This window comes from Gopherus evgoodei, chromosome 10 (genome assembly GCF_007399415.2).
Source record: "Gopherus evgoodei ecotype Sinaloan lineage chromosome 10, rGopEvg1_v1.p, whole genome shotgun sequence".
NCBI classification, from domain to species: domain Eukaryota; kingdom Metazoa; phylum Chordata; order Testudines; family Testudinidae; genus Gopherus; species Gopherus evgoodei.
Genome location: NC_044331.1, coordinates 77,204,221 through 77,231,807, shown reverse-complemented (window position 1 = coordinate 77,231,807; position 27,587 = coordinate 77,204,221). Strand labels below are relative to the sequence as shown.

General features: G+C 49.5%; 1 protein-coding gene across 1 annotated transcript; it reads right to left on the bottom strand.

Annotated features, from left to right (window-relative positions):
- Nucleotides 1–421: 421 nt before the first annotated feature.
- Nucleotides 422–27,587, bottom strand: FSCN1 (fascin actin-bundling protein 1). Its single transcript, XM_030577824.1, has 5 exons — nt 26,558–27,587; nt 7,463–7,619; nt 5,315–5,436; nt 4,728–4,895; nt 422–3,270 (listed from the first exon to the last, which is right to left on the bottom strand). The coding sequence occupies exons 1-5, from the start codon at nt 27,378–27,380 to the stop codon at nt 3,068–3,070; spliced, it is 1,473 nt and encodes a 490-aa protein (XP_030433684.1). The 5' UTR covers nt 27,381–27,587; the 3' UTR covers nt 422–3,067.

Here is a 27,587-nt window from a genome sequence, read left to right as displayed (position 1 = left end):
TTCACAGTGCTTGAAAGTCATTTCTGGACTCCCAAATCCAAAAATTGGGAGTCTCCAGAAGGCTGGACATAGCACAAGGATACAGTGGGGTCAAGTCTAGGCAGTTACTGGGATAAAACACAAGTAGAATCTAGCTCTGAGTCTTTCTGGGCTTGAAGGTCCTTCATATCAGTTCAGCTTTAGACCTGGTAGTTAAGTTTTACTAAGTTTGGCTATAGATTTTCACCCTCACCCCCCCAGCAGCACAAGGGAGGTGTTACTGGTGCAGGCCAGTCAACACATTCTCTGAACTCTGCCTTTTCCTTGTGCGAATCTCTGCCCTAAATAGTGGCAGTGCCAGCTACCAGAGCCCAGCCTAACAGCATGATGCAGAGAAACCACCCTAGAATTGCAGGCACATAATGAACCACACACCAATGTCCTCGTTTCCAAATGCAGGTTTTTATTTGTCTTTCTCCACTTGAAGCTATTTGTTATACAAATGGCACTTACAAAAAATAAAAAAACCAAAACCATTAACAAAATTTCAGAGTGAGATGTTTTCAAAGCCACAACACCCAATAAAGGAGACTGAAAAATTCTTGACCTATTGTCACATGGAAGAAGCCAGAGCAGGAGTTACATGGTTCAAACTGCAGCTAGGAGTGGGAAGAGGGCCACAGTGGATACAAAAGCCAGCAAGCAGTATGTGCCAAGTCACAGGATTGTTCAGGATTTCAGCAGGCCACTTGTTTCTTTAGAGGCATCTTTGTCCCTAGAGTTGATTGGTTTAAAACACAATACTGACAGACATCACCCCTGAATTTGAAAGAAGGCTGATGAACCTAGATGTAGAGTCCTGGCATCACATTAGGAGCAGAGATGATAGGGAGCCCATTTCATCCCCACTTAGATTAGGGGTGCCAGCTGCTCTCTATTCAGAGAGTTTAGCACCAAGCTCCTATGGGAAGAACCCACATAATGGCAACATGGCTTTAAGGCTTATGAACCTGTCCCCCTACCTTGCTTTTGGCCACTGGTAGCAGCCATTTGTTTTGGCACAGATGTGAAGCCACAAGCACCATGCATGGTTTATAGCTTAGCAAGGCATGGAGATGTGGACTGACCCATGGGAGCCAGCTACTGGAACACAACCTATGATTGATGCAGCACCTTATTGCTGAATATATCCACCTGTCTGTTCCCCCAGCCCCAAAATCGATACAGGCTCAAAACTGGGACATCAGGTTGACCAAGTACAAAAAGAAGCTATTTGGGTGGTCACAGGGAGTAGAACTCCACCCTTGGGAAGGCCTCAAAAGGGCAAAGTGCCTACTGATACCCTGAAGAGAGGGCTAGCATCACCTATTACAAATGCACACATTGTTATAACTAATGCAGACAACAGCTGATAATAGTGCTATGGACAGCATATATAAATAGACATTAAAATACTGTTTTGGTCCTTTCTGCTTCCAGTAATGTTGCTAAGTTTTCATGCCATCAATGCAGAGTTGGCACTTGGTCAGACACTGACTAGTTGTCCTCTCCCCACTGGGGTGGTAGAGAGGAGATAACATGAGAAAGGGGCATTTTACACTTTGCCACCACACCATTCTGTGGTGAGGATGAAGATTCCAGTAGGGTATGAGAAGAACTGAATACCACTGTGCAAAAGATGCTAATAAGTTTTCCATTCTAAACTGAGATCTGCTATTTTTGCTTCCAGCCACTGTCCAGGGAATGAGAAATGTCAGCCCGTTTACACTGCTCCTCTCCTCCCAGTTCTCCTGTAGCCCAGAAGACTTGGTTGTTGGGCAAAAAACCCACTGAGATACAGCAGCTGGTGGGGCACAGTCCTGCTGTGTGCCAGGCTCACACAACTCCTCCTGAAGACACTGGGAGAGGAGGGTGCTCAGAGCCCTTGTAAGACCCAACCCTTGCTAACCAATAGGCAGGTATGCCCACTCTGTTCAAATTCCACTACCCCTTTTAAACAGCCACTGGGAAATCAAATTCCCAGCCTGGCTGGCAGGGAGAAGTTTTTTTGGAGAGGAAGTCTTCCCCAGTTGGACACAGAGGCAAGTCAGAGGGTTGCTACTAATTTTGCTCAATAGGTCCACCCACAGCATCTGTTGATATTCAAAAAAGCCTGTCCCCTTCCAAAAATCTAGGATTAGCACTAAGGCAGCTTTGTTAGCCTTCAGCTGAATGTCTCAGCGAGATGGGCTAGAACCTGCTCGAGACAGGCTCCAAGATGCTCCTCTGACACTCAGAAGCACACATGGGGCACAAGGAGAATCCCATTGATGGAGCTGGGAGTCTGAAGCCTTTAGACTGACTGGCCTTAGGAGAGTTTCTAGGTGAACCCCCTGCACGTCTTTCCAGTTCTGAGAGTTAAGCTCGCTAATCCTGCAGCCGAGTTCTGGTTTTGCTGGCTGAAACCAGCCCCTTGATGGGCTGGGTATGATATGCTAGAACACCTCTTCTGCCCCCCCACTAGGGACTGAGGATATTTATCCATCATAAGCCAAGTGGGGAGAAGAGAGTTTCTTCCCCAATGCTGGGAACTATCGAGACCACATTTAATCAGAGACAAGGATTTAACATAACCCATCTCACCTCCCTTGGTCTGAGCAAATACCAGGAGTAGGGGATGCTGGCACTCTGATTCTCCAGCTTTGTTCAAACTAGCCCTTGCCTGACAGCAGCACATGCATTGGCAGTGGAGACTGAGATATGTGCCAGCACTCCAATATGGCACAAGAGAACAGAGGTGATCTTATTCCCTTTAGTTTCAGAGGAAGGGGACAACAAAGGTGATGCTCAGAGCCAGGGTGGAGGATGGCAACTACAATTTCCAAGCCCAACATAAACCCAAGGAAGACACCACTAGCTCTATAAACACAGGTTAAATTTTCCCTAGGTCATTATCCAGTTTTAGAGAAGGAAGACCAACCTCCAACAAATTGCATTGGATTCTATGGCAGGAGGGAACAGTGAGCCAGTCTGAAAATCCTTTAACAGACAGAGAAACCAAACAAAACAAACCAAAAAAAATTGGCAAGGGGGAGAGCTAAAGTGCATTTTAATATTCCCAGAGGGTGGAGGGGTCGATTGCATCAGTGGACGCCTTGAGGACACCAGCATGGTCACCCTTCAGGTATTTGCCGTTGGTTTTGATAGCCACTTTGTTATAGTCGCAGAACTCAAAGAAGAAGTCCACAGGCGTATTGCTGCTGCTGGTGACAGAGGACTCACTTCCTACCATCCAGTATTTCCCAGTGGAATCTGCAGATAGGGTGTGGGGAAGGAGAGAAAAGCATGTCCTGAATGAAGGATATTTGGAATAGATGCCAGAGGCTAGAAAACACTGGCAGCACCCCCAGACTTGTTGCCTATAGTGCAGAGCCCATGATGCAAATTTCCCCTTACTGCCCGCTATTAAGCTAAACTGAAGAAGGTAAAAAAGTGTTGTGAAATCCCAGTTAGGAGAGGTAGTGCCATTCGGAGTGTGAGAGAGCGAGTGATCAGCTCAATATCCAAAGACCTTTAGGACATTTGAAAGGAGAGCAGTTTTGCAGCCTGAGCTGTTCAGTTTGCCCATGGGAAGACTGGAGAGGGCCACTCAAGGCCGGCCTACTTGTTTCAACGTTTCCTGAGCTTCCTAAATGAACTTGGATTCTGACAGCCTAGGGAGCCTGGAGTCCCCATGTGTCACAGCAATCACAGGGGGAAGGAGCAGCACCTATGCAACCCAACACTCAGTCTTGCTCTTAGCAACTCCAGACCAAGTTCAATGGCAGTGACAGGCTCACCCCCCATCCAGTGACAAATGCTAAATTATAGTCCAAGATATCTAGTTGTTGGCAGCCTCCAGGAGGCCAAGGGCTGAAGAGGTGCAGAGAGTCATCCCCCCTGCAACAGGGCTGAGGATTCAGTACAACAGCAAGGAGGCTTAGGTTTCCTTGATATACCAGCACTGCCTCGGACTGGGTTTGTTAGGCACAGCGGCTTAACAAGGGAAACCTGAATGAGGCAGAGGGCAGAAAGGAGTCCCCTACACTGAGGCCACTCCAGCCAAGTGGTAAGCCAATGGCCACACTCTAGAGCAGAGGCTCTCAGCCCTTCTAGATGTCTGTACCCTTTTCAGGAACCTGATGTGTCTTGTGTACCCCAAAGTTACACCTCAAAAATCTACTTGCTTACAAGACAAAAATACAAAAAGAAGTGTCACAGCTGAAAAGTTACCTGTCATTTTTAATTATACAATTATAAAATTGACTGAGATATAGATATTGCTATATATACACACACTGAAATGTAAGTACAACATAAACAAGTCATTGTCTAAAATTTTAGTCTGTACTGATTTTGCAAGTGCTTTTTATGTAGCCTGTTGTAAAACTAGGCAAATATTTAGGTGAGTTAATGTACCCCCAGAAGACCGCTGTATCTCCAACGGTACGTGTACCCCTGGTTGAGAACCACTGCTCTAGAAGATAGCCCAGATTAGACAAAGCCTCCTGGTCATTCCACTCTATGGAAGGGTGCCATACAACCTTGGTCTGTGGTGTAGAAGATTAAAGTCATGTAGCCCTTAGGGGAGTATCACTGCTAATGATGCATAAAGGAGATCATTTGATCATGTGTTACTGTATGAACAGCTGAGCTATTCATACAAATGCAGCCACAGGGGAAGATGAGGGTTCCACCTACCCACAAGGCTGCATACCAGCAGGACTGACCTTTGATATTGTAGGCACCATCATTGAACTCCAGCTGAAAGACATCGTAGGAGGAACGATTGCAGTCCAGGGTCCCTGTCACCTTGCGGCAGCCAATGAAGCCGTGTTCCCCACGAAGGACAATGATTGGCCTGTTAATCAGCTTCATCAGGAAGTGTTCTGTCTCACCTACCCAGCCGAAAGGTATGGGGAAGGGATGGAGGAGAGAAGGGAGGTTAGGTGCCTGGCTTGTTACAACAGATCCAGATTCCCTGGGGATAAGTACAAGAGATGTGCCATGGAGATCCCCCAAGGTGTCACAAGCTATCCTCTCAGGGTTCTAGATTTGACTTGAGGTGGGTGAAAACAGCCAAGGGGATTCAAGTCAAACCCATTGACCACCTCCAGTCTGGTCCATCAGAGCCTAGGAGAGGAGACTGTTCCCCTGCTCTATGCCACCTTCACTCTGACACAGGCCAGGGAGTGGCAGAGCCATAGCCCAATCAGTGAGGTCAGAGGTTTATAGCTTTCCCAGTGTCATTCCAAGGCTTCCCCACCCTTACTTGCCCAGAAATCACTGGGCTACAGAGGCCAAGGCATCCCCTCACCTGCTGCCTCAACCGTGGCTGCAAGCTGTCCATTCTTCTTCGCTGTGACATACTTGCCATTCGCAGCCTTCAGGGTGATGCGCTTGTCGCACCATTCAATGTCGAAGTAGCAGCTGGCGTTCCTGCCACAGCAAAGACACAGCAGACAAGCCATTGGGAAGGGAAGAGCTGTACTGAGGACCATTGTCCTCCAACAGAGGGGCAGTGCAGCTTAGGGCCCATGGAGAAGAGCTCATTCTGCAAAGGCTTTTGCAGCCAGCCAGGCCAGCTGATGTTTGAGATCCTGCAGAGGAGGGTTTGGTGGATTTATCCCAGCATTTCTTTTCTAAGGAGTTTTAGTGTTAAAAAAATTCATTATCTACTGGGCAAATTTTAGGCTACAATTTAGGTCTGAACTGCCAGCAGTTAATGGAGCAGACTATATTCTTGGCAATAATCTTTGGGCTAGGTTCCCCTTGGTTCAGCTGATAACCCTGGGGATGGCAGGCACAACTAAGTTCAGCCCTAGGAATTTGCATCCATGGTCTCCTTTGGGACATGTCAAGGCTTTTGCCTTGTGTAAAGAGAAGTGACACAGGTTTTACCCAAGATAGGCCCAAGGACGACATTCTGGGGTGGAGAGGGAGGTCACTGAGATCTACTTTAGGACTCCAGTCTAGATTTCAGAATCTAGAGTCTTGTTTCTCCATCAGGCCATTCATTGCGAGTTCCACAAGGACTATCCCCATATGCAGTTAAAGTCTGAGATACAAGGGGATTCTTTGAGGCAGTGCCTAAGGGCAAACTGGAAGTGGCAATCTCCATGCTAGGAGGGGTTTGGAGAGTGCTCGGTTACAGAAACTCAGGCTCACTTGGCACAGAGGTTTTGGGCAGAGGGACTGAAGAGTCACCTGGAGTCAAATGGACCCTCCTGCTAGGCTTTGCTTTGGGAGTGACAAGTTTCACAGCTCAGTGGAACCACATCCATCTGGTACTGGTTACACACGGCAAGGAGGCTCTTAGGTAGGAATTCCATTGAGGAGGCAGGGACTCTGGACTGTATGCTTTCAGGGCAGCTGCTGTCATTCCCAAGTGATCAGAGTCCATCCAGCTTTGTGCATTGTTTTAACCAGTCTGGTATGACTGGATAAAATAGTGAAAAGTCTCACTTGGTGCAATACCACTCAAAGTAGGCAAGAGAGGATCAGAAAGAGTGTCTCATTTTGCCCTTGCCAGGCCTGCTGTCCCAAGGACACCACATAAGACAGCAGGAAGCACAAGATTCTGCAGCACCTTCAGATATGGATGAAGCTTGCTGCATCTATTGTACACTGGAGAACCTGATGGGAGTCTTGGGGCAAAAGAAAAGGGAAATTTGGTGTTGGGCTCTCTGGTTGGAAAGATGGATCGCCTGATCTTGGAGGGCCGTATCAAGGCACTGGCGCAGGGCCCATGCAGATAGTTCCTCTAACAGCCTTATACTTCTCTTGGGTAGGCAGTATCAAAGGGGATGGGTGGGTTCTATTCAAGGCTTTGTTTTCATGAGGAAATTATTGGACCCATTTCTGGCACACAGCCCAATGTACATCCAAGGGTTCAGATAGCAACAGCAAAGGATTATTTCTACTTGCTGCTAAAGGGCTTTATTACAGCTTTCTCTGAAGTTTGGCAAGTTGACTGCTCCAGATACGCTGCCTCACTTGGCTAGGGAGCACTGGGTAACAATTCACAACAGCTACTCAAAGAGGCCATTTAGCCCAAGGAGATGAATGCTTGCAAAGGGTTGGGGCCCTACCACCAGGTATGGCATCACTACCCTACTAGGGCCACACATAGGAATGCTGCACGCTTTCACTGAGCAGTAGATCTTGCTTTTATATCTACCGAGTGCATTTGGAGTTGGAAGCGAAGACATTGGCCTTTCAGCCTCCTGCAGGGAGGGACAACCTTGGTGGTGGATCAGTTGCTTGTAGTCAAACCCTGGACTCAGAGGCATTTCTACCCCAGTACTGAGTATCAGCCACCTTAGAATAGCTGGCATTCAGAGGGTAGAGCAATTCTGTTCTACATGCAGATGAGACCCCTGGATTCTCTGGATCCAAAGACAGCCACCAAGCAGAATGCCCTGTCCACGACAAGCACTGGACAGGGGATGCTCTAGAGACTTACTTTGTTGAGGCAGTGGACTGTATCCCACCATTGGAGGTGAGGGTCCAGTATTTCCCAGTATAGGTCCTGAAGGCACACTTCTTGGTGTCCTTGTTAATCTCCAGTTGGAAGGTTTCTTGGTCACTCTCCTCATCCTGATTGGCTGAAAGGTCCATCCCTATAGGAGAAAAATCAGGCAACTCATCTGGTGGCAAGAAGCCCCATCCTCATGAGACTGCCCCCCAAAACCAACTAGTCCAGCTCAGACTGGACAGAGGAGCAGGGAGTATTAGAGAACAGCCCCTAATGCAGCCAATTTTCAACGTTTGTTAGGGACCCCAAGAGTTAACTCAATCAGCAGCACAAGACTAGCAACAGCAAGGTAGAAAGTGGGGCAAGTTTTGCAGAAAGATTGTGACCATCCCTGACATTTAAGATTTTAATCTGGATGCTCAAGCAGTTGGAACAGAACATTTCAGCTAAATCTGCAATCACCACAAACAGCTAAGAGTGCTACTCAGCTCTATTCCTGATCAGCCCATTAAATGAAAACAGGAACAGGAAGTTACAATTGGCTACTAGATGTTTTCATGTGCAAGAGATGCTAAACTATTCAGTCTACACTAGTAAAACTTGTGGTGGAAAAATCACATGCTGGCAGACATCTGTAGACTTGATGGCATGCTTAAAACCAGGGCATGGGCTTGCACATGTTAATTGTCAAAGCCACTTCTGTTTCCTAGTCCTGCTGCAGCACTGGGAATCAGAGGCTGCAATATGGCTGAAACAATTTGTACCTCATTGGCTGTACAAAGAGAATTCAGGGTATGCCATATTGTGGTCAGGTACCTGCACCCCAAAGCACTACAGAAGTTAGTTTAGATGGGACACAAAAGATGATCTCTTCTGGCTGACATGGAAGAGGAGAGGCAACAAGGATGTCAACTGGCCTAGACTAGGCTAGCATCCTGCACAGATCAAAAGGCACTCAGTATTAAAACTGAAATCCTAGTACCTTAAAGACTCCCCCTCTCCCCTGGGCCACTTTCCCATCCCAACACACTGCCCTGCTCTGCCTGGCCTGCACATGCCTGCAGCTCCTTGTAGTTCCAACTGTCTTGTCTGGCCTATCATGCACTCAGGCTAGTCAGTCCCCTTGCTGCTGCTCCTGTGCAAAACTGCACGGCTTTCCCTCCTGTATCCTGCTACCTCAACACAGCTATCATGGCACCCTAAGCCAGTCTGGCCCTGAGAGATACTCGAGAGGCCACACTTGCATCTGACCACAGGCATTTATCCTCAGGAAAATATGCTTAGTCAATACGTGCTTGAGCCAAGTATCCCTGCAGGGAAAGGGAAACTCACCAAGCTTGGCAGTTTTTTCCTAAAAATACTTCTGGGATGTGAGTCACAAGCAGCACTTTGGAGCCAAGAAAGGCCCAGAGTAAGATTCCAGTGTCAGACTTCAGAGATCTTAGCAACCTACTACTTGTGCTTCTATTCCTGGAGCCTGCCGTTCTCCATTGGGCTTTGGAATCAGAACTGTGGGGGTAACTCTGCTGAAACGAATGCTAGCAATGGAGGGAACCATCAGGCTGCCCCAGATGGGTAGGGTTTTTCCAGGGAGAGTATGGAAATGGCTGGTTATTGAGAACAAGTTACTAGCCCATTAGCAAGAATTAGGTGCTGAACTTGACATGGATTCCAGAGCTGAATTAAAGTGGGAACATTCAACAATTTCTCTGTGGCATGCATTTTAAAGGGCCACTGTCTACCAAAGTGACATTGCCATTAAATTCTGTTCACAGCATCCTTCAGTGGGATAAAGTAGAAAGAATATTTTGTGAAGGGCTTTTTCCACTCTTGATGTTTGAGGATTCTCCCCCAGTATAAAACCTGCCTGTCACCTCTTCACTATTAACAGTGGTAGCAAAGTTGAGACTGAAGACTTGCAAAGCTGGAAGGGAGAGACAGCAAAACTGCCTAACATATTATATACACAGGAGTAGTTTTCCCTCTAATCTTTCATCTTTTACAATTTGAGGGTTACGCCTAGTAGTTGGCACAGAATTTTCAGAGAGTCATTCAGACTGGTCACCATATCCCTTTAATTAGCAAATTAAACTGCAAAAAAAAGTCACTAGATTAGATAGGCCCAAAGCTGCACTTCCATAAAAGGGAACAGGCCTAGATAGAGGCAGGCTAGTTAGACAACTTATCTGGTCAGACATCAGGGTGAAGAGTGTCCTGTTGTGAGATGTTGATAGGGGCAGTGTCAGAGATAGCTGGGGATGGGGTGGGGCAGTGGGGGGCCTAGCTTCAAAGAGTTAGAGATCCATCTCTAAACCTTCACATGCATTTAATAGCCAATACTGAGGCCACCTAGATCTGGTCTATACTTTATTAGCTGGAAGGATAAGCAATTCAGTTCTGTGTTTACCTAGCTTTGTTATCCATAATCTTATCTATCATGTCTAAACTGGCTTCTTGCCAGTACCACCAGTACTTCTCTTTTCAGCCAGGCACCCGTCTCAGCGGAATTCGCGCAGCTACCCTTTTTGGCTAGTCCCAGTGCAAAATACTGCTGGTGCCCATCTTCCTGTGTAGCAGGCATTTTGGGGCAGTTTGAGCCTGCCTTCTTCCCCCAGGAGAGATTCGACTTGCCTCCCATCCTCTGGTCCTGCTTCTAAGCTCAGGTCTGCACAGCTCAACACATTGTGCGTCTCAGTGCACCTTTGCAGTTCCCTGGGTTCTGGAGCCACCTGGGAACCAGTCCAGTCCCTGGCTTACGCTAACCAGCCTTGTGAGGCAGTTTTTGCAGCTCAGAATAGCCGGAGCACAGCAGTGCTCCAGCCATGCCTCCTTTGCCAAGGCTGAGAGCTGCTTCAGCAGCAATGCACTGCCTGAGAAGCCTCTAATGCGGGGGAAATCCTGTGGGTCAGATCCAGCTGGTTAGAATGCCTTTAACCTGGCTCAGCTGAGGTAAAGGGGCCAGACTCAGGGTCTTTCTGCTCAGGTCAGCCCTGTTGGTGAGCCTGCTATCAGAACCAGTTCTCTCCCCCACCTCCCCCCAGGAGAATTTTTACTGTTGTGCTTGCGCCTCTCCAACATGGCCTTAACTGAACAATTTGCTCATTCACCACGATTTTGGCATAGCCATGTCCAGTCCTGCATGCTGCAGAACTCCATGCAAGACAAGCAGACAGCATATGTGAGGCATTCAGCATTGGCCTGTAGGAATGCAACAAGTCCCAAAAGGAAGCTGTGTGGCATGTTTAGGACTGATGCATGTTATTTATGGTGCTGGCTGCAGTGACGCATGTTTTGTCATCTGACTAGCTGAGACAGGTTTGAAAGCCAGGTGGGAACATCTCAGGTGTGTCAGCTAGAGAATGAAGAGCTCTACCAGGTTACAGGATAGCATCTTCTGCTAGAGCCACTAAAGGTCCTGTCTACAAGGATGGTTTTAGGGAAGTCTCTGATCTGCAGCTCAATAGGCTGATCTGTGTGGTGGGAAGGCGGGAGAAGGGAGAGAAGAGAATATTTCCCACAAGTTCTCTGTGCAGACACAGCCAGGAAGTCTCAGTCCAGCCCTTTCCATCAGATAGCTTATGGGAGGAAAGGGGCAGGGTCCTGACAGGAAAAAAGAATTTTGGGTAAGGACCCTCAATGCCCAGCTTGTAGGCCTAATTTTGGAAGGGGCATAGATCTTGCTACCCACCATGCTGCTACCCTTTGCCTGCAATTTTCCATGCCTGCCATTTGGCATTTGCTCCTCTGTGCTCAGCTGCAGAAGCAGCAGCTGGGGCTCAGCTCACATCTGGAAGTCTATTTGAATAAGCCTTTACACAATGGCCATGCACTGAGGAACGCACTGGGTCAGAGACTGGCTCGGGCTGATCTTCCCCTTGTAGGGAAGGACGGGCAGAAAATAAGGCCTCACAGAACCAATGAATGAATGTGACTGAATAAGATCTGAGTAACAGAAAAAGCTTGGCCCAAGCCAAGTCCTTTAAGACAATATCCTTTAGTTCTGACAGCTTGCAGTTTGGGGAGGAGGGTGCTGCCCTCACCCTGAAATCTCCCCCTCCCCACGCAAAGTGTGAAGGAAGCACAATGTTGCTTGGGTAAACAGGTAGAGGCGACAGCCATTACGGTGGCAGCTGGCAGGGAAAGCCACAGAAAGAGGAAGGAGTTTCGGTTTCCTTTAAGTTCCACAGAATTTCTCAGTTCCAATTTGATTAAAAATGGAAACATGTGGGGTTTTAGTTTCTTTCATCCCTGCTTGTCCCCAGTAGAAGGGGATGTTTCCTCTCCCAAATCCAGTGTTCAGTTATGAATAGAATTGTTTGGAATTTAAATTGTTTACATGGAAGGCTGAATACAACTACTGGGAAATTTTTCATTCAAAGATGTTTTGACCAAAACACTTTGGTTGGTTTTGCTGGCAGGGATAATCCTATTCCAGCAAGGTTTTCGGGTCCCTGCTTCTGTTTGACAAGCACTATCAGGCCAGCCATAGGGCAGCAGTGAGCAACCTTCCCACAGGTGGAGTAGTCAGAGGAAACTGCATAGAGAAGCCTGATCTCTCACTAGGTCTAGCCCTATGTTCTAGCACTCCAAATTTGACCAGTTCTTCCCAGTCTAACAAGATTCAAGACTAGTAGAACCACATGCTTCCAAACAAGGTGTCAACCTAGCTTAATTGGGGGGGGAAGGGGAGGAGATGGGGGAGTACTATATATACCCAATCACAGACTCCCCATGGAATGGGGGAGTTGGTGGAAAGCCAGCAGGAATTGCTCTCCCCTATACTTTTTCCTTATGGACCTCACCAACTAGAATGCTGTGGACCAGGGGTTCTCAGCCTCCTTTGGGGCCACCCCATCCAACGTGCTATAAAAACTCCACAGCCCACCTGTTCCACAACTGGTTTTCTGCATATAAAAGCCAGGGCCAGCATTAGAGGGTAACAAGCAGGGCAACTACCTGGGGCCCCATGCAACAGGAGCTCCTGGAAGCTACACTGCTCAAGCTTCAGCTCTGGGTGCTGGGCTTGAGGCCCCAGGCTTCAGCCCCATGCAGCGGGGCTTTGACTTTCTGCCCTGGGCCCCTGAGAGTCTAATGCTGGCCCTGCTTGGCAGACTGGACCCCCTTGAAACCTGTTCACACTCAGAAAGCTCCAAAACCCTGGTTGAGAATCACTGCCGTAGACTATTTACAGTTGGGAATGATAAACAGGAAACAAATCTGTTGACAGTCTGCAGGTTGTTCAGCTTCTAGAAAACTCACTGTCTGAACTGTCAACAGAAAACCCACTTGACTATTGACAAAGGTGATTTAGAAATTCCTTGTAATCACTTTTCTGGACCAGAACTATAAAATAGTGTAGTGTTTTATGCAACTGTGGTGTAGGTTATGTTGCAATTTTTAAACTCCAAAATTGGATTAGGTGCCACCTGCAGCACCTTGTATTCCAGTTTGGGACTTGGCTACATTTTGCTGAGCCTATAGTGGTTTCAGGCCCCTCAGACCTGCTGAATCAAAGCTCCTCTTGGTTAAGTTATACATGTCCCATTAACTGTGGATTTCACCTATACATTGTATCACCCCAGAACCAGCGCTGAGGTCTTTTTAAGAGGACACTTTCCATGGTGAAAGCTGAGCACTCAATTTGCTCAGATTGAAGTTTGGCAAGTTAGTTAGTCAGAAGAGTCAGAGTGATTCACCCAATAAATGTAAAAAGTAGAAGTGTTTTATCACAGTCATCAGCAGTGCAAGACCAGGAGTGCATGTGGACACGTTTGCCTAGCTATCTAGAGTCTTATGGATACACAATCCAATGCATATGCTAAATTCAGGGCGCCAAACACCTAAACTCTGGTGCTTAATGGGCCAGCATATCTCAATTCCCAGTCACTCACTTGCTCAACAGCCTTTGCCATCATTTGCCCCTCTAGAAGCAGGCAGCGTACTTCACCAGGGGTTTTGTGGAAGCATGGAGTAGTCCTACACTGAGAGCAGAGGACATTCAAATACACGAGCAATGGCTTCACCATCCCCACAATAGCTCAAAACACCCCACAAGTTGAGCCTGTTCAGTGCAGCTGGGTTACTCCCAGTCACACCAATGTGCCAGTTAATCAGTGGTGCTCTGTAAATGTTAAGGGGGCCATAAGTCGGATGGTCACTGATGTTGATCTGATAATCAAAGTGTTAGGAGAGTACCGTGGCTCAATGCTTTGAGCCTCCAACCCATTTCCAACCTGGCAGGGCTAGTCTGTGGCTTCCACCATGTAAGCTAGTTTCTGCACCTACACAGCAGGGTATCACCTGTCCATTTCCAAACCAACATTGAGTACAAGTGCCAGGCTCCCCTCTCACATGCAGAACTCAGCTTGAATGGCTAGTGAGGTGCAGGAACAAGGAGGGCAGCAGGAAGTGGTGTCCCAACTCCTGAACTAGATATGGCAATCCAATCCACGCCCCACTTCTCACACCTGCAGTAAGGTCAGCAGCAACTGGCAACTACAAGACCTCTAGCCTTTCAAATGTGAGAAAAGGGCACCTTCTTTAGAGAGCACCCAGCATGACCATTTACAGCTGCTAAACAGGCACAAGCTTGCCTCTGAGCAGTGGAGCAAAGTACCCTGGGACAGTGCAGTGGTGGGGTCAGCAGAGCCCCTCAGCCTCTTCTGCTCCCCAATGCTAGGTACATTTACACTGCAGTTGGAGGGGTCATTCCCAGCTCAGACAGACACTCCTCCACTAGCTTTGATTCAGCTAGCCTGCCCGATAGCACGGTGCCACAGCAGCACTGGCAGTAACTTGGACTAGCTGAGCAAGTACAATCCCATCTGAGATCTAGGTGAGTCAGGCAGTCTTTAAAAGCACATTAACTCAGAGCTACCATGGGGATAGCTACACCGGTTGGAAGTTACACCTCCAGTAGGGATGTACCCTTGGAGTCACTCTGCCAGCTAGGGCAGAGAAGGAAGGGGAGCTGGTAAGAGCTGCCAGTGCAGAACAGACAGAAAATGTCTGCCCACAGGCCTCACATTTATTTTAGCAAGCAGCTTAAGGGGACAGTGTTCTGTGCACCACATCTCTAGGTGCATATACATCTCCTTGAACTGCCACAATAGCCTTGGTTTCTGATATGAAGTGTTGCATACATCATTGTGCTCCCAGGAAATCTGTTCTTAGCTTCCCTTAATCTGAAAAATCATCTGGAGGGATGCTTTGCTCTGTATGAGGAAGACAGTGCTGGGCTGTAGAGGGCAAAAAGCAAGACATGCCAGGAACTAGATTCTACCTTCCCAGGGTGCCTGCTTCTCCTTCCCACTTCTGTCCCCGAAAAAGTGCTGAGACTAGTAGTACTCTGTTCACTCAGGTATGCAGGGCAGTTCCAGATGCTACTTATTTAGACCTCTTCTCTTTCTCAGAGGACTAGGCCAGGCCTGTTGGCTCCAGCTGTGCTACACCCATTAACCACGGTTTTGCAGAATGTGGTCTCCATGTGACCTAGCCCTCCACATCAGGGTTTTAATTTGAAATTATGAGCAACTGTTCCCCCATCCCTGCCTCCTAAACAGAGACTGCATCTGCAGAGAATTGGAATGTATGGGAAAGAGCCAACTCGTCCCATTTTCAGAGCCAACAGCTAGAAAGCTGCCATAAAATGGTACTGAATAGTGACCAGCTTCCCATATGCTATGGCTCAGCAGAAGCCACCTGCTGGGGTACTTGGAATGTATCAAGAGTTAGCCAAGAAACAATTAGTAGCAGGAGAAGTCCAGTCTCCCACCTGGGGAGATGAGAAGTGGGAGTGATAAAGCAAATCTAAATAGACAATGGTGCAGTTTTTTTTCCATTTGCAGAACCTAAAAACCTCAAATGGAGGTGTAGACCCCACTGGAAATCTCAGGGCTTGTCTACATCAGAAAGTTGCAGCGCTGGTGAGGGAGTTACAGCGCTGCAACTTTGAGAGTGTCCACATCTGCAGGGCATCACCAGCGCTGCAACTCCCTGTTTGCAGCGCTGGCCGTACTCCCGTTTTGTCTCGGGTGTAGAGGATCCAGCGCTGGTGATCCAGCGCTGGTAATGCAATGTAGACACTCACCAGCGCTTTTCTTGACCTCCGTGGAAGGAGGAAGCCTCTGGTAATCAAGCTGGTTTCCTTTCCCGGTTTGCTCTCTCGGTCCCGGAGCCAGCCAGCAAACCGCGGGGAAGGAGACCTGCTTGCTCGGGGTTCCGGGACCGAGAGAGCAAACCGGGAACGCCGCGGTTTGCTCTCTCGGTCCCGGAGCCAGCCAGCAAACCGCGGGGAAGGAGACCTGCTTGCTCGGGGTTCCGGGACCGAGAGAGCAAACCGGGAACGCCGCGGTTTGCTCTCTCGGTCCCGGAGCCAGCCAGCAAACCGCGGGGAAGGAGACCTGCTTGCTCGGGGTTCCGGGACCGAGAGAGCAAACCGGGAAAGGAAACCAGCTTCGCCGCGGTTTGCTCTCTCGGTCCCGGAACCCCGAGCAAGCAGGTCTCCTTCCCCGCGGTTTGCTGGCTGGCTCCGGGACCGAGAGAGCAAACCGCGGCGTTCCCGGTTTGCTCTCTCTGTCCCGGAACCCCGAGCAAGCAGGTCTCCTTCCCCGCGGTTTGCTGGCTGGCTCCGGGACCGAGAGAGCAAACCGCGGCGTTCCCGGTTTGCTCTCTCGGTCCCGGAACCCCGAGCAAGCAGGTCTCCTTCCCCGCGGTTTGCTGGCTGGCTCCGGGACCGAGAGAGCAAACCGCGGCGAAGCTGGTTTCCTTTCCCGGTTTGCTCTCTCGGTCCCGGAACCCCCCTTGAAGCCGCCCAACAGCGCTGCAGTGTGGCCACATCTAACACCACTTGCAGCGCTGGTTGCTGTAAGTGTGGCCACTCTGCAGCGCTGGCCCTATACAGCTGTACTAATACAGCTGTAACAACCAGCGCTGCAAAATTTTAGATGTAGACATGGCCTTAGTCTGTGAATCACAGGGAGCTGCTGACCACAAGCTGAGAGCTCGCTGAGCTACTGCTAAACAAAGCCTTCCCCACTACCATTCAAGGGTCAGCTGTGCACTTGGATAGTCCCTTGAGGCTATCCAAGAGGCACACGTACCAGATGTGGCACACTGGATTGTAGGCCATAGGTGGTCTCACTCACAGGGAAACAGATCAGGCCATGGGAGAGAAGAGAAGGTTCCCTGAAGCCCCTTCCCCAAATGCCAGGCTGGAGTTGGGTTACACACAGACTCAGCAGAAAGGAATGCAATTACACTCCAGCATAACAATGCTTCAAAGGGCTGTAACTGAGACAGAACAGGAGGTCTGGAGGGTCACAGCCATGCAAAATTAGGGAAATGTTGCATGGTAAAATATCCTGAGTACCAAACAGGCTATTCTCCCCTCAGCCAGCTGCTAACTGTGGGTAACAAAAAAAGCCGCCTTTGCTGCATCAAGGATTGGCTAACTTTAGGGTGAATTCTTTTATCTTTGGCCAGCTGGACCTTCTCAGCTGATCAAAGCTAGAGAGGTTCATCCCCACCTCCCAGAGGATCTGGAGCATAAGAGAAGCTGCAAGTTCTTCCCCACAGCAGTTTCTCCCACCACACTGAGTGATTCCAGGGACATATGGCTGAGTCAGCGGTTACTAGTCAGAGTATTTTACTGTCAGAGGCTGTGCTGCAGGCAATTAGAGTAACATTAGAAGCCCTGGGGCTCACATTCTAGTAGTTCCCATATCCTGTCCATTGCTCTGGATAATGTATGCAGACATCTTATAAATGTCCCAGCCCTCCTGCACCACACACCACTTGGTGTCTAGCCCCTTGCTTTCAACTTCATACCAATCAGCAAGTTCCATGTCGCTATGGCTGCTTTCTGGACAATGGCTTTCTGCACCCATATTAGACAGTGGGGGGGGGGGGGGAAGAGGAGAAGAAGAGTGGAAAGACAGGAAGCTAGAGCCAGCTGTTACTTTGAGCCAGGTGTGATTAGGGATGATGGTCAAAGATCAGACGCCCAATGACCAGGTTGTGGTGCCTAGTCACCTCCCAACCCTTACCCCTCCAGAGAGGGTCTACGCCTGATAAGATGGAACAGCCGACATCCAAGCTGGGAGGTGGGCTTGCCACTCACACCTTGAATTTGGCACTTTGCCTGATTCTAAAGCCAGGAGCACTATTATATTTAAAGTTTTCAGTTGTTATCCCAGAGTGCTCTGCAAATACTGTTACCGTCAAACTTTAATTACTGCTCTTGGTAGATTTCTAGTCTGAAATCAGCACGACTCCTCCCGACCTCGACAGAGCTGCTAATTAACGTTAGACACAAGAGGGAAATAGGACCAAGAACTAATCTTCAGAGAACTCCAGAGTGGATAGAAAGCCACTTCAGGAGGAAGTCTGAGTGGTTGGCAAGGCTCTTGCTTTTGGTCAGATGGATGCAGTAGTCCTGTGGTAGAGGCTGCACGAGGCGTAAAGGAGAAGCCCTCACCAACAGAAAGGATGTAATTGACTATTGAATATGGTCAGATGAACCTGGAGAAAAATCCACCCACAATATGGAATGAGGAGAGTGGAGGTAAGGGAATTTGGACTGTGGCAGGTTTCACAGTTAAAAACCTAGGGGCGGAAGTTGTCCAAAACAATAGGAAGAGCAGTGGCAAGGGAACAGGAATGAGAGGGGAGGGAAAGTCACTCCCTAGGGCAGTCTTTAAATGGAGAAGATGCCTCCTCACATTTGGCAAAGAAAGAAGTCTGGGAGGGCAAGAGGATTGCCAGCATCTTTGGAAACCAGGTGATGGAAGGAATTAGTCTTTGCAGCTCTGGTGAGAGCTCCCAGCCTTACCTTGCTGCAGGGGGATTAACATTGTTTGGAGACATTTTGGAGCTAGAGGGAGAAGAGTGGTCTGTATTTTGTTGCTCTATTAAAATAAAGTTTTTTAAATGAGGAGAATTCATGCCATTAGGGAGCATCTCTAAATTACAGCACTTGTCCCCACCAACGCATCTTGGTACAAGCATTCTTATGAGTTGGCTCCATTAACAATGAGCTTTATGTTCAATTGTCCCCTGCATCAGGAATATTACATAGCAAAAGAATTCTCTCAGCCCCTGCCCCTCTTTGGATAAGCTCCCCCCAGGGAAGACAGCTGTGGAAACTGACAGGAAGAAAAGCCAGAGTTGGATCAGGAGAGGAATTCCTAATTCCCTAGCTGGAAAGCTTTCCAACCGCTGCCAGCACAACAGGCTGGGAAATTAACCTCTCAGTACCACAGGGAGGCACAGACTCTGCAAGAAATAGGCTTGTACATTCAGAGTCAAACAAGTCTTCCAACACCATTAGTCAGTGGTGAAGTATTCTAGCAGCAACACCCTTTCCTCTGCCCTGAGCCTACTACACATGGAGTGGTAAGTGACGGATACAGTATGTAGCTGCTGGAAAAATTCAGGACCATACACAAGGTCATCTCTAGACAGATGAGGTAGATTACCTCTGAGGGATCCACTGAGGGCCCCCATTTCACTGCTCTGGAAGTAGATTCCAGATGTAGACCCTTATAGTGAGGCGCACAAGGTAAACAGCATTCAGGCATGAGTCCCCTGTATATAGACTGAAGCAACCTCTGAATTTCTGCAGCTTGTATTAGTGCAAGTTATTACAGGATGGCAACAAGAGGAAAGCTGAACTGTGTGCAAGGAGACCGCATGCAGAACAAAGGGATAATTGCATGTGCACACCTGCTTTTTCAGTTTGTGCCCATGGCTCAGACTCCAGCAACAGGCAGATGCTTTAGTGTGCTGGGAATTGGTACACAGCAGGCCATATTAGTTACTGTCCAGTGCTTGGAGACTTAAAGCTAAGTGCTAAGCTGCATCTTTTACTTCAAAATTTTCATGTATGTACTGAAGTTAGAGCTCGGTGGTGGTGTATGTAACAAGTCACGTGACATTAAGCCACTAGAGAATCTGCAAATGCTGGTTATCTGTAGCACAATACACCTCTAAGCCCAACTAAGATGGAGGCCTCGGTACTAGGCACCATGCTCTGGAAGAGCTTGAAGCCTGCCTACATAGAGTTGCAAGGGTTTAAAACTAATGGGGTTATTTTAAGCTCTCTCTACAGCTTTTTAAACTGCTCACTGATTTAAAACCAGGCTTGTTTAATTAGCTTAGGAACTGGTTTAAATTCAAACAAGTCATATAACTAAAATGAGGGTGTCCACACAGGGTTTACCTAAAATCACTTCAGTTTTACAAGCAGGCAAGAAAGAGGGAGTGTGTTCTCAATCTTAACAATGGAGGGACTGATGTAGAGCAATTAAGTGACTCGGTATAGCAGAGCCAGGAACTGCATTCACATCTCCCAAATCCTAGTCCAGTGTCTTAACCACAAGGCCATCAACCCTCCCTGAAGGGTTATTCATAGACGAAGTCTCTTCAGCATGTTAACCTCAGAGAAAGCAGGAGGTCTCTTTGCGAGGCTGTATGGTTACAAGCTGGTTTTCAGACATTGCAGGTGCTTCAGTTCCAACTGAGAATAAGCCACCTCAATAATGTTACAGTGCTAAGCAGGTCTGAGGCCTTCTGACCCACGGAGTTAGGTTTCATGTGACCATCTTGGGGCCAAATATGGCTAAAATTAAAACTACTTCATAAATGGCCTGAAAGTCTTGAGGTAGAGATCAGAGGTGGAATGCTGGGACACGTGCCCTGCAGGAGCAGCAGGTCCAGCAGCATGAAGTGGGCCCTTCCAGTAGGGTAGGCACCACATTCCATTCAGATTCACCACTCAAAGGGTCAAGCCCCTTGAGTGTTGGCACATGGGGGCAGACATTAAGCCAGATGTCTGATCATGCTATTAATGCAGATAATAGATGCGCAGTTCCAATTCCCTGGTCTGCGCATAGAGGCTAACCTTGTGGAGACCAAAACCACTTCCAGCATGAACATGTGCTACTTAACAGTGGCCACAATGTGTGCATGGGATTTATGCAGTGCTTTCCATATGCCAATTTCAGGGCACTTATGACCCCAAGTAAGCTTCAGAAGGCATCAGTGAGGAGGCAATTGAGTCAAGTTAGGATGTGTGTATACACACCAATTGACTCAGGCTCATGCTAGGGATTAAAAATAGCAGCATAGACATTCCCATTCAGGCTGGAGTCCAGGCTCTGAAACCCAGCAAGAGGGTTAGTTCTTCAAGCCCAGGCTCAAATGTCTACATTGCTATTTTTATTCCCATAGCACAAACCCAGTCAGTTGACCCAGACTGACACACACTGCCATGGACTTTGGTTTTTTGTGCCATGTAGATGCACCTTAGTGACAGAGTAGCAGACTGAACCTAGGTTTCTTGATTCCTATGCTGCAGCAATGAAGGAATGACTTTAAGGAGGTAGCCAGCAAGTCATTCTCCAAACTATTAGAGGGCAACTCAAAAGAAATCCCGCAAGGGAGGGTTACAGCTGAAAGATGCATCCAAACCTGCCACTCAACACCCAAGTTGAAGGGCCCAGTTTGTGGCCAAAGGGCTTCTGCTTGAACAAGTTGCCATGTTGGAGATTCTAGAGAGCTCCCATGTTGTGGCATTTTACCCAGCAACAATTTCTGTGTTGAGGTCTGCATGACAGACCTCCTGTATTGCTACTTGCATGCCAGGGTAGGACTAGGTGCTCCAGTGCTAATTTAACCCAGATACATCACCTATTTCCCACCCGTGCCCAATTGCTTTAGGCAGTCATTGCTGTGGGTCTGCCAGCAGAACTAGCAGCTCAGAAGCATACAGGAAAGAGCTGTCAACCCTGATGGAGGGAATTTGGCTAGACATGAACTCAGGATCCCAGAAACAGAACCAGTGTCTCACCTGGGCCAAGATCCAGGGCACTTGTGGGTTTGAAGGCATTTTAAGGTGGGTTCAACTTCCCTTTCATCTGAACTTCATTCCCGCTCTTAAGGCTACACTCCTCACTTTTTGGCTGTAGGTACAGAAGCTCAGTTTGGAGGACTGGCCTGCATTCCCCCATTGCTTAGCTTGGGCACATGAAACCTGGTTGCTTAGTTCTTGCAAGGTGACCATCCCCTCATACCTGCAGCACTGCCTCAGACTACTTTACAATAGAGCTTCTGTGGGTATCACACCTCCAGTCTCACACTTGGACTCCTAGTTCAGAAGAAAAGCCTGTTTATTGGGGCTGAGTCTGGACACAACCACTGGTAAACAGACAAACCTATGCAGGCTTTGAAGAAACAAGGTCTGCAGAGCGGTCGCAGCACCTGAAGAGGCAGGCAGTGGCAGTTCTCTTAGAATTGTGCTCTGGTTAAGAGTCCTGGATGCAGCAGCAATAAAGACTTTATTACTGCATGGATTTCCAATCCCTTCATGGCCCCCATTAGGCAGATTGGGATCTCCATATTAATGGCTAAGCCAGTCATTTAACCTCTGGGTCAGGGAAAAGCTGGAAACAGCTCAAAAGTCACCATCCTACCCCCCTGCTCTGAGCATTAGGCAGTACTGCCTCTGGCTCTCTGGCCAGGTGACTCCCAGAAGTTAGTTAAGATTAAGAGGGAAGGACAGTAGGAGCCCCATTTAGAATTGGCATTTAGCTACCAGAGATCAGGCATTAACCACACCTCTCTGCAGTCACCTATTCCCAGCGTACTGTGAAGGCTAGGAGTCAGAAATCCCTATGGAATTCCCCTTCCCCACAAGCAGCAGAGCTATAGATATCACTTACAGGGATTGCTTATGCAGGCTAGCTTTGATCACTTCGCTCATTTCCTTCCTACCCTCCCCCACATGCTTCCAGCTTTGGCACACAGCCTGTAAATTTGCTTGATGGTCCCTTAAGTCAAGCCATGGTAGAAAGTAGTTATGCTCTGACAACACTAGTAAACATATGGAGGAGATAGGGTGACCAGACTAAAAAGTGGCTAATTTTTCACACTTGCTTGTTTTTTTGGGGGGGAAGGGGAGGAGAGATAGTTGCATATATAAGGAAGTCCCTAGTATCAGGGCATCTGGTCACCTTAGGAGAGGGAGATCACCCACTCACTTAGGGAAGAGCTACATCACTTCCCTATCCAATAATTAAACAGGAACAGGGAGTCCTGTCTGAAGGAGCCTCCCACCAACAGAAGGAAAGAACATCTGGTAAAAGCTCAGCAGCAGTGCGGAGGGCTGTTCTGTTTATCTTATTTCTAACCTGAGATTAGAGGCTGACCTTGATATTTGCATATGTGAGCACCCTATTAACATAACCCCACTCTCCCCTTCCCTAGAAAGTACAATCTGTCTCCTAGATAAACCAGCTCCTTTTGTGGTCTTGGCAGGCTTCCCAGGTAACTGAGCATTTCTTTCCAAGTGGCCTAGTTGATTACACCTTTGTCTGATCTCATCTGCTCCCTAGGCAGACTCAGGGTTTCTAAAATAGTCTGCAAGCAGCTACCTGGCCATAATCTCTCTGGAGACTTCATAAATCAGAGAAGGAAGCAGACAAATCTAGATCATCCTCAAAAGAATTATACAGTCACTTTTCCATGCTGCCTGCCTGATAGACCTGTTTGAGTTAAGTTTCCAGCTGATCCAGCCATGACATCTTCAGCATCTAGGGCACATTCCTAAATCCTGCCCTGAAAGAGGAGATTACCCTGTTCTGTGGCTCTCCAGCAAGCCCCAAGGAAGTTTTAAATTCATCTCCAGGAAGGATTTGAAGCACCCAAAGAAGTGGTGAATCAGAGCTGCCTTCTAGTCATCTGGCTGAACTCCTGCCATCCCGCTTCCTGTCACACATCCCTGCCCCGGGCAGACTTTTCCTTAGGTTGGTTCAGGGCTTCATTCCAGGAGGGACTCACAGTATGTGGTGGGGTGGGGTGGGGGGAGTGAAGAGCTCCTCCCATTTTCAAGTGTTCTCTACCTGAATAGAGTGGCAACAAAAGCCAAGTGATCTCTGCTGACTTGGCACTTGGAATCAATGAACACAGGCTTAACAACTATCCCTGGGGCTGCATGTGCTCCAACTTCAGGAAAACAGACAAGCCTAGGCAGTAGCTATTATAGCTCTAGCCGCAAAAGTTATCTGAACCCAGAGCTCCTCTGGACTTCCTGTGGGAGAGTCTTTCCTTCCCTCCAGATACCCAGACACAAGAATCCTTTTCTCAGAGGCCCTGTAAGTCTATCCACTGTGCATCTAACTTCTAGTTCGGCCAGGCAGAGCCCAATTAGTGGAGAGGTAGCACTAACAAGGGGCAGATGCTAGCCAATCTGTGTTCACACCAAACTCAAGGTTTTGGAGGAAGAGGGGGAAACAAAGGGTTTTCTCAATTGGATTTGCCACCCATGTTCTTTGCAACCTCACTGATGGTGGCGGGAGACAAGTCAGATCAACATACTGCTGTCCTCTCCAGTGCAAGGAGGTGAGGGGAAGGAAAGCATGACCCCAATGAGTCAGTTCAAAATACAGACTTTTCAGGGCCAGTATCAAGTGTTCATTTAGGATGAGACTTCCTTAGTCTGTTAGCCAGGTCACTCAGAGCATCACCAGTCTCCAGAGCATCCTCTCCTCTGCAGTATCAGACACTAGGGACAGGCTTATCAGCCTAGTAAGGGAGAGGGCTGTCTGGAAAGCCTCCCCTGGACATGTGTTTTTAGGTTTGTTTCTAGTTAACCTTGGAACAAAGTGGTTCTACTGCAGGGGGAGGGAGAAACCAGCAAGGGACTGAAAGAAGCAAGCAAGCTGTGCCCCAGCTGAACCAAAAGAGAAGCAGCAGCTCCACAACTGTTCATTACTGCTGCTGGCTAGGATTAACCAAGCAGAAACTGCTTCCCTGCCTGAAACATACTTAAAGGAGAGATCATATTGCAGCTAATTGCTCCACTGCCACCCATGACAGTCCTGAGAGGTGTGCTATTTCTTTCCCCTTTAAGGAGGAGACTAAATGAAGCTAATGCAAAAACCCAGACTAGAGTCCATCTGGACCCATGAAGTAAATCCCTTCCCCTATCCCAAAGGTTTGCACTTTGGCTTTTAACATGTGCCAGAAAATGTATCATGAGAAAACTCTCAGGGGAGCAAGGAACCCAAATTACAGAGACAGCCAGTGTTTGGTCCTCTTGCTCCTGGGTCTTCTCACCCACCCTCTTCAAATTAAGGATCAGGCCGAGCAGAATGCTTCAGACTCACTAGTCTGGGTCATTTGACCAGTTCCCACCATGGGTGATGGAGCCCACAGCCCCTTTCACTTCTTCCAAAGTGGATGGAAGTATTTTGAGGGAGGGAACATGAGAACAGATTCCCCCGGCCCCACCCCAAGACCCTCAGACAGCTCAGCCACATTGCTTGGACTTCTCCACTCCTAGCCACAAAGCACACCCTGAAAACTCCACTTCTTCAGCTTGTAGGGAGGCATTCCTTCCGCAGCCTGTGTAAGTGTGCCTCTCCCCACCCCCACAGATCCCACCCCTCCCGCCATCTGCTTTTCCAATCCTGAATACTCCAGCATGACAAAAGACTGGAGCAGCAGCTCCCCCTCCCCCAATGACCTCAGCAATAGCTATTCTTTCTGAACCACAAGCCCGCCCTTGTTCTCCTACCAGCCTCCCCATCTCCCCCACCCTTTGGCTGGAGAAATATTTAATATCAGCCAAAGGAACAGTTGATATTTTTGGGGAGTTGGGTTGGATGTGGTTAAGTCAGTGAACTCCCTGTAGCGGCCTGCGGAATGAAGACAGAGCAGGCAGCCATCCAACCATTACAGACACTTAAAGTCAGGGAGGTAGGAATCCTTGTGGTTGCACATCCATTTTGGTGACTGTTCATAGAAGGGCTTACACTAAATTCATTCCACAGCCTTGACACACGTATGGCAAGCCAAGCAGTTACCATGTATCTCTGACCTGTATCACAAAGCCAAGCAGTTTGTAATGGACTGGCTCCAACTACACAACTGAAGTATCTTAAGATGCTTTGTGTCACACTGGGGGGGCACCATTCTGTAGCTCTTGCTCTATGTCACCAGCCTTAAGCAACTGGTGGTTAAATCTGTGGGTGCAGAAGGTGCAAAATAGGCATTTAATGCCAGTCCTAACAGCACACTTTGAGCACCCATGGAGTGCTATGGTCAAAGATACGACCATGAAATCCACACGGTTCTTTCCCCATCCCACACAAAGCTGGTCACCTCTGCACTATTAGAGAAAAACCTGGCTTCCAAAGGGAGGGGGGAGCTCAGCAAGCCCAGCCAAAGCAGCAGCTGGCAAAGGCAATGCTCCCTTTGTGTGGGCTGAATGTAGGTCATGTTTTCCCTGCACAACCCAAAATCAGCCGCTAAACACCCGAGTTTCAGCTAAAGCCGTTACATAACCCTACCAAGTTCTGCCCTGCAACGAGCAGGCAAGGGAGCAGACTGGATGCACAAGCCAACACGCACCGAAGGGACACTGCTGTAACCCAGCGTAAGCAGCAAAGGGGACTAGGTCAGCATGCACCAGCATGCAGGGGAGCAGCTCGCCCCCGAACGGTAGGTCTGGGGCCGCCTAGCATGGCTTGTCCCTGCATAGAGCCTGGGGTAGCGGCTGCCCGTGCAATCCTGCAGAGCTTCGGGGGTAAGTGGGGGAGGGAGAGGTCTGGAGCAGCCCACTAGGTTAATCACAGCCGCTTTTCTGAAGCGGGGGGAGGGAGATTTGGCGACAGGGCGTTTTGTTGGTTTAAAGCAGCTGCCTTGGATGGGTTAGATCCGTTGCAGCATTGAGGAAGCCAGCAGCTCCAGTACAAAGAAGGCAGCGAGGACCAGGATGAAGCACCGATGCCAGTTCCTACCGCCAGCCACGAGGCGCATGCAAGGAGCTGGAACAACGTGTATCCCGGGGAGGCGGAGAGCCACTGAACCAAGCCGCAAACCCTGAGTAGGCTGGGAACCGCTTCCAAGCCAGGGGATGGGGCAGCCCCCCCAGCACCAGCACCGATGGGCACATGCCCGTCCCAAGCGAGATCCCCCAAGGTACAGAGGCCTGGCTGCGCAGAGCGATCCCCAGCCCTGCGGAGGCTGGCAGCTCGCCCGAGGATGCTGCGGGCAGGGAGGCAGCGGGGCAGGGGGGCTTACCTTGCCTGGTGGACACGTTCCTCTCGTTGCCGGCTCTCAGGACCACCTGGGGGCAGCTCTGCTCCAGCACGAAGAGCTCGTCCTTGCCCACCTTGGTGCTCTTGCCAGCCTTGAGGGTGCCGCTGGGCCCGGAGGGGGCCAGGTAGCGTCCCTCGCCGTCCCGGAAGGCCACCTTGCCGGACCTGAACTCCAGCGTGTAGCCGGTGCCCTTCTCGGGCTTCTCCACCAGCCGGCCGTCGTGGCGGAGGAAGCGGTGGTCGCAGGTCTGGACGCTGTAGCGCTGGTCCTGGAAGACCAGGGTGATGAGGGAGTCCACCCCCCAGGGCACGTCGCGGTCCACCGCCATCTCCTCCTGCTTGGCGCTCAGGTGGGCGTAGCGCTTCCTGGTGAGGCTGTAGATGTTCACCTGCGGGTGCATGGCGATGTGCACGCTCCACTTCTCGGCCGCCGACACGGCCTGGGCGAAGCAGGAGATGCGGTCCTCGGTGCCGCCGAAGTAGCGCTTGTGGGGCTCGGACTGCAGCGACCAGCGCCCGTCGTCGTGGGCCAGGATGACGAAGCGGCAGTCGGCGGCCGGCTGCTCCCGATCGCAGCTCACGTTGCCGTCCTTGTCGGCCGCCAGGTAGCGGCCCAGGTGGCTCTTCAGGAAGACCACGTTGGAGTCGTCGCCGTCCTGCTCCAGCGTCCAGATCTGCTTCTTCTTCATGCTGGGCGCCGAGGCGTTCACCTTGAAGCCGAAGGCCTCCGCGGTCAGGTACTTGTTGCCGCAGTTGATGAGCCCGAACTGGATCTGGAGCGGCGCCGAGGTCCCGTTGGCGGTCATGCTGGCGCAGCGACGGGGGGTGGGGGGAAGCGGAGCCGCTGGGGCTGCAGGAGCCGGCCGGGCTGCAGCGAGAGAGCGACCGACAACAGGGGGGTGGCTGCGGCTGCTCGCCTGGGTTTTCTCCACGCCCCCCCCTTCCTCCCGCTTTCCGCCTCCCCCGGCCTTTGTTCGGCTGAACCGCGCGCCCCCCGGGCCCCTCTGCGGCCG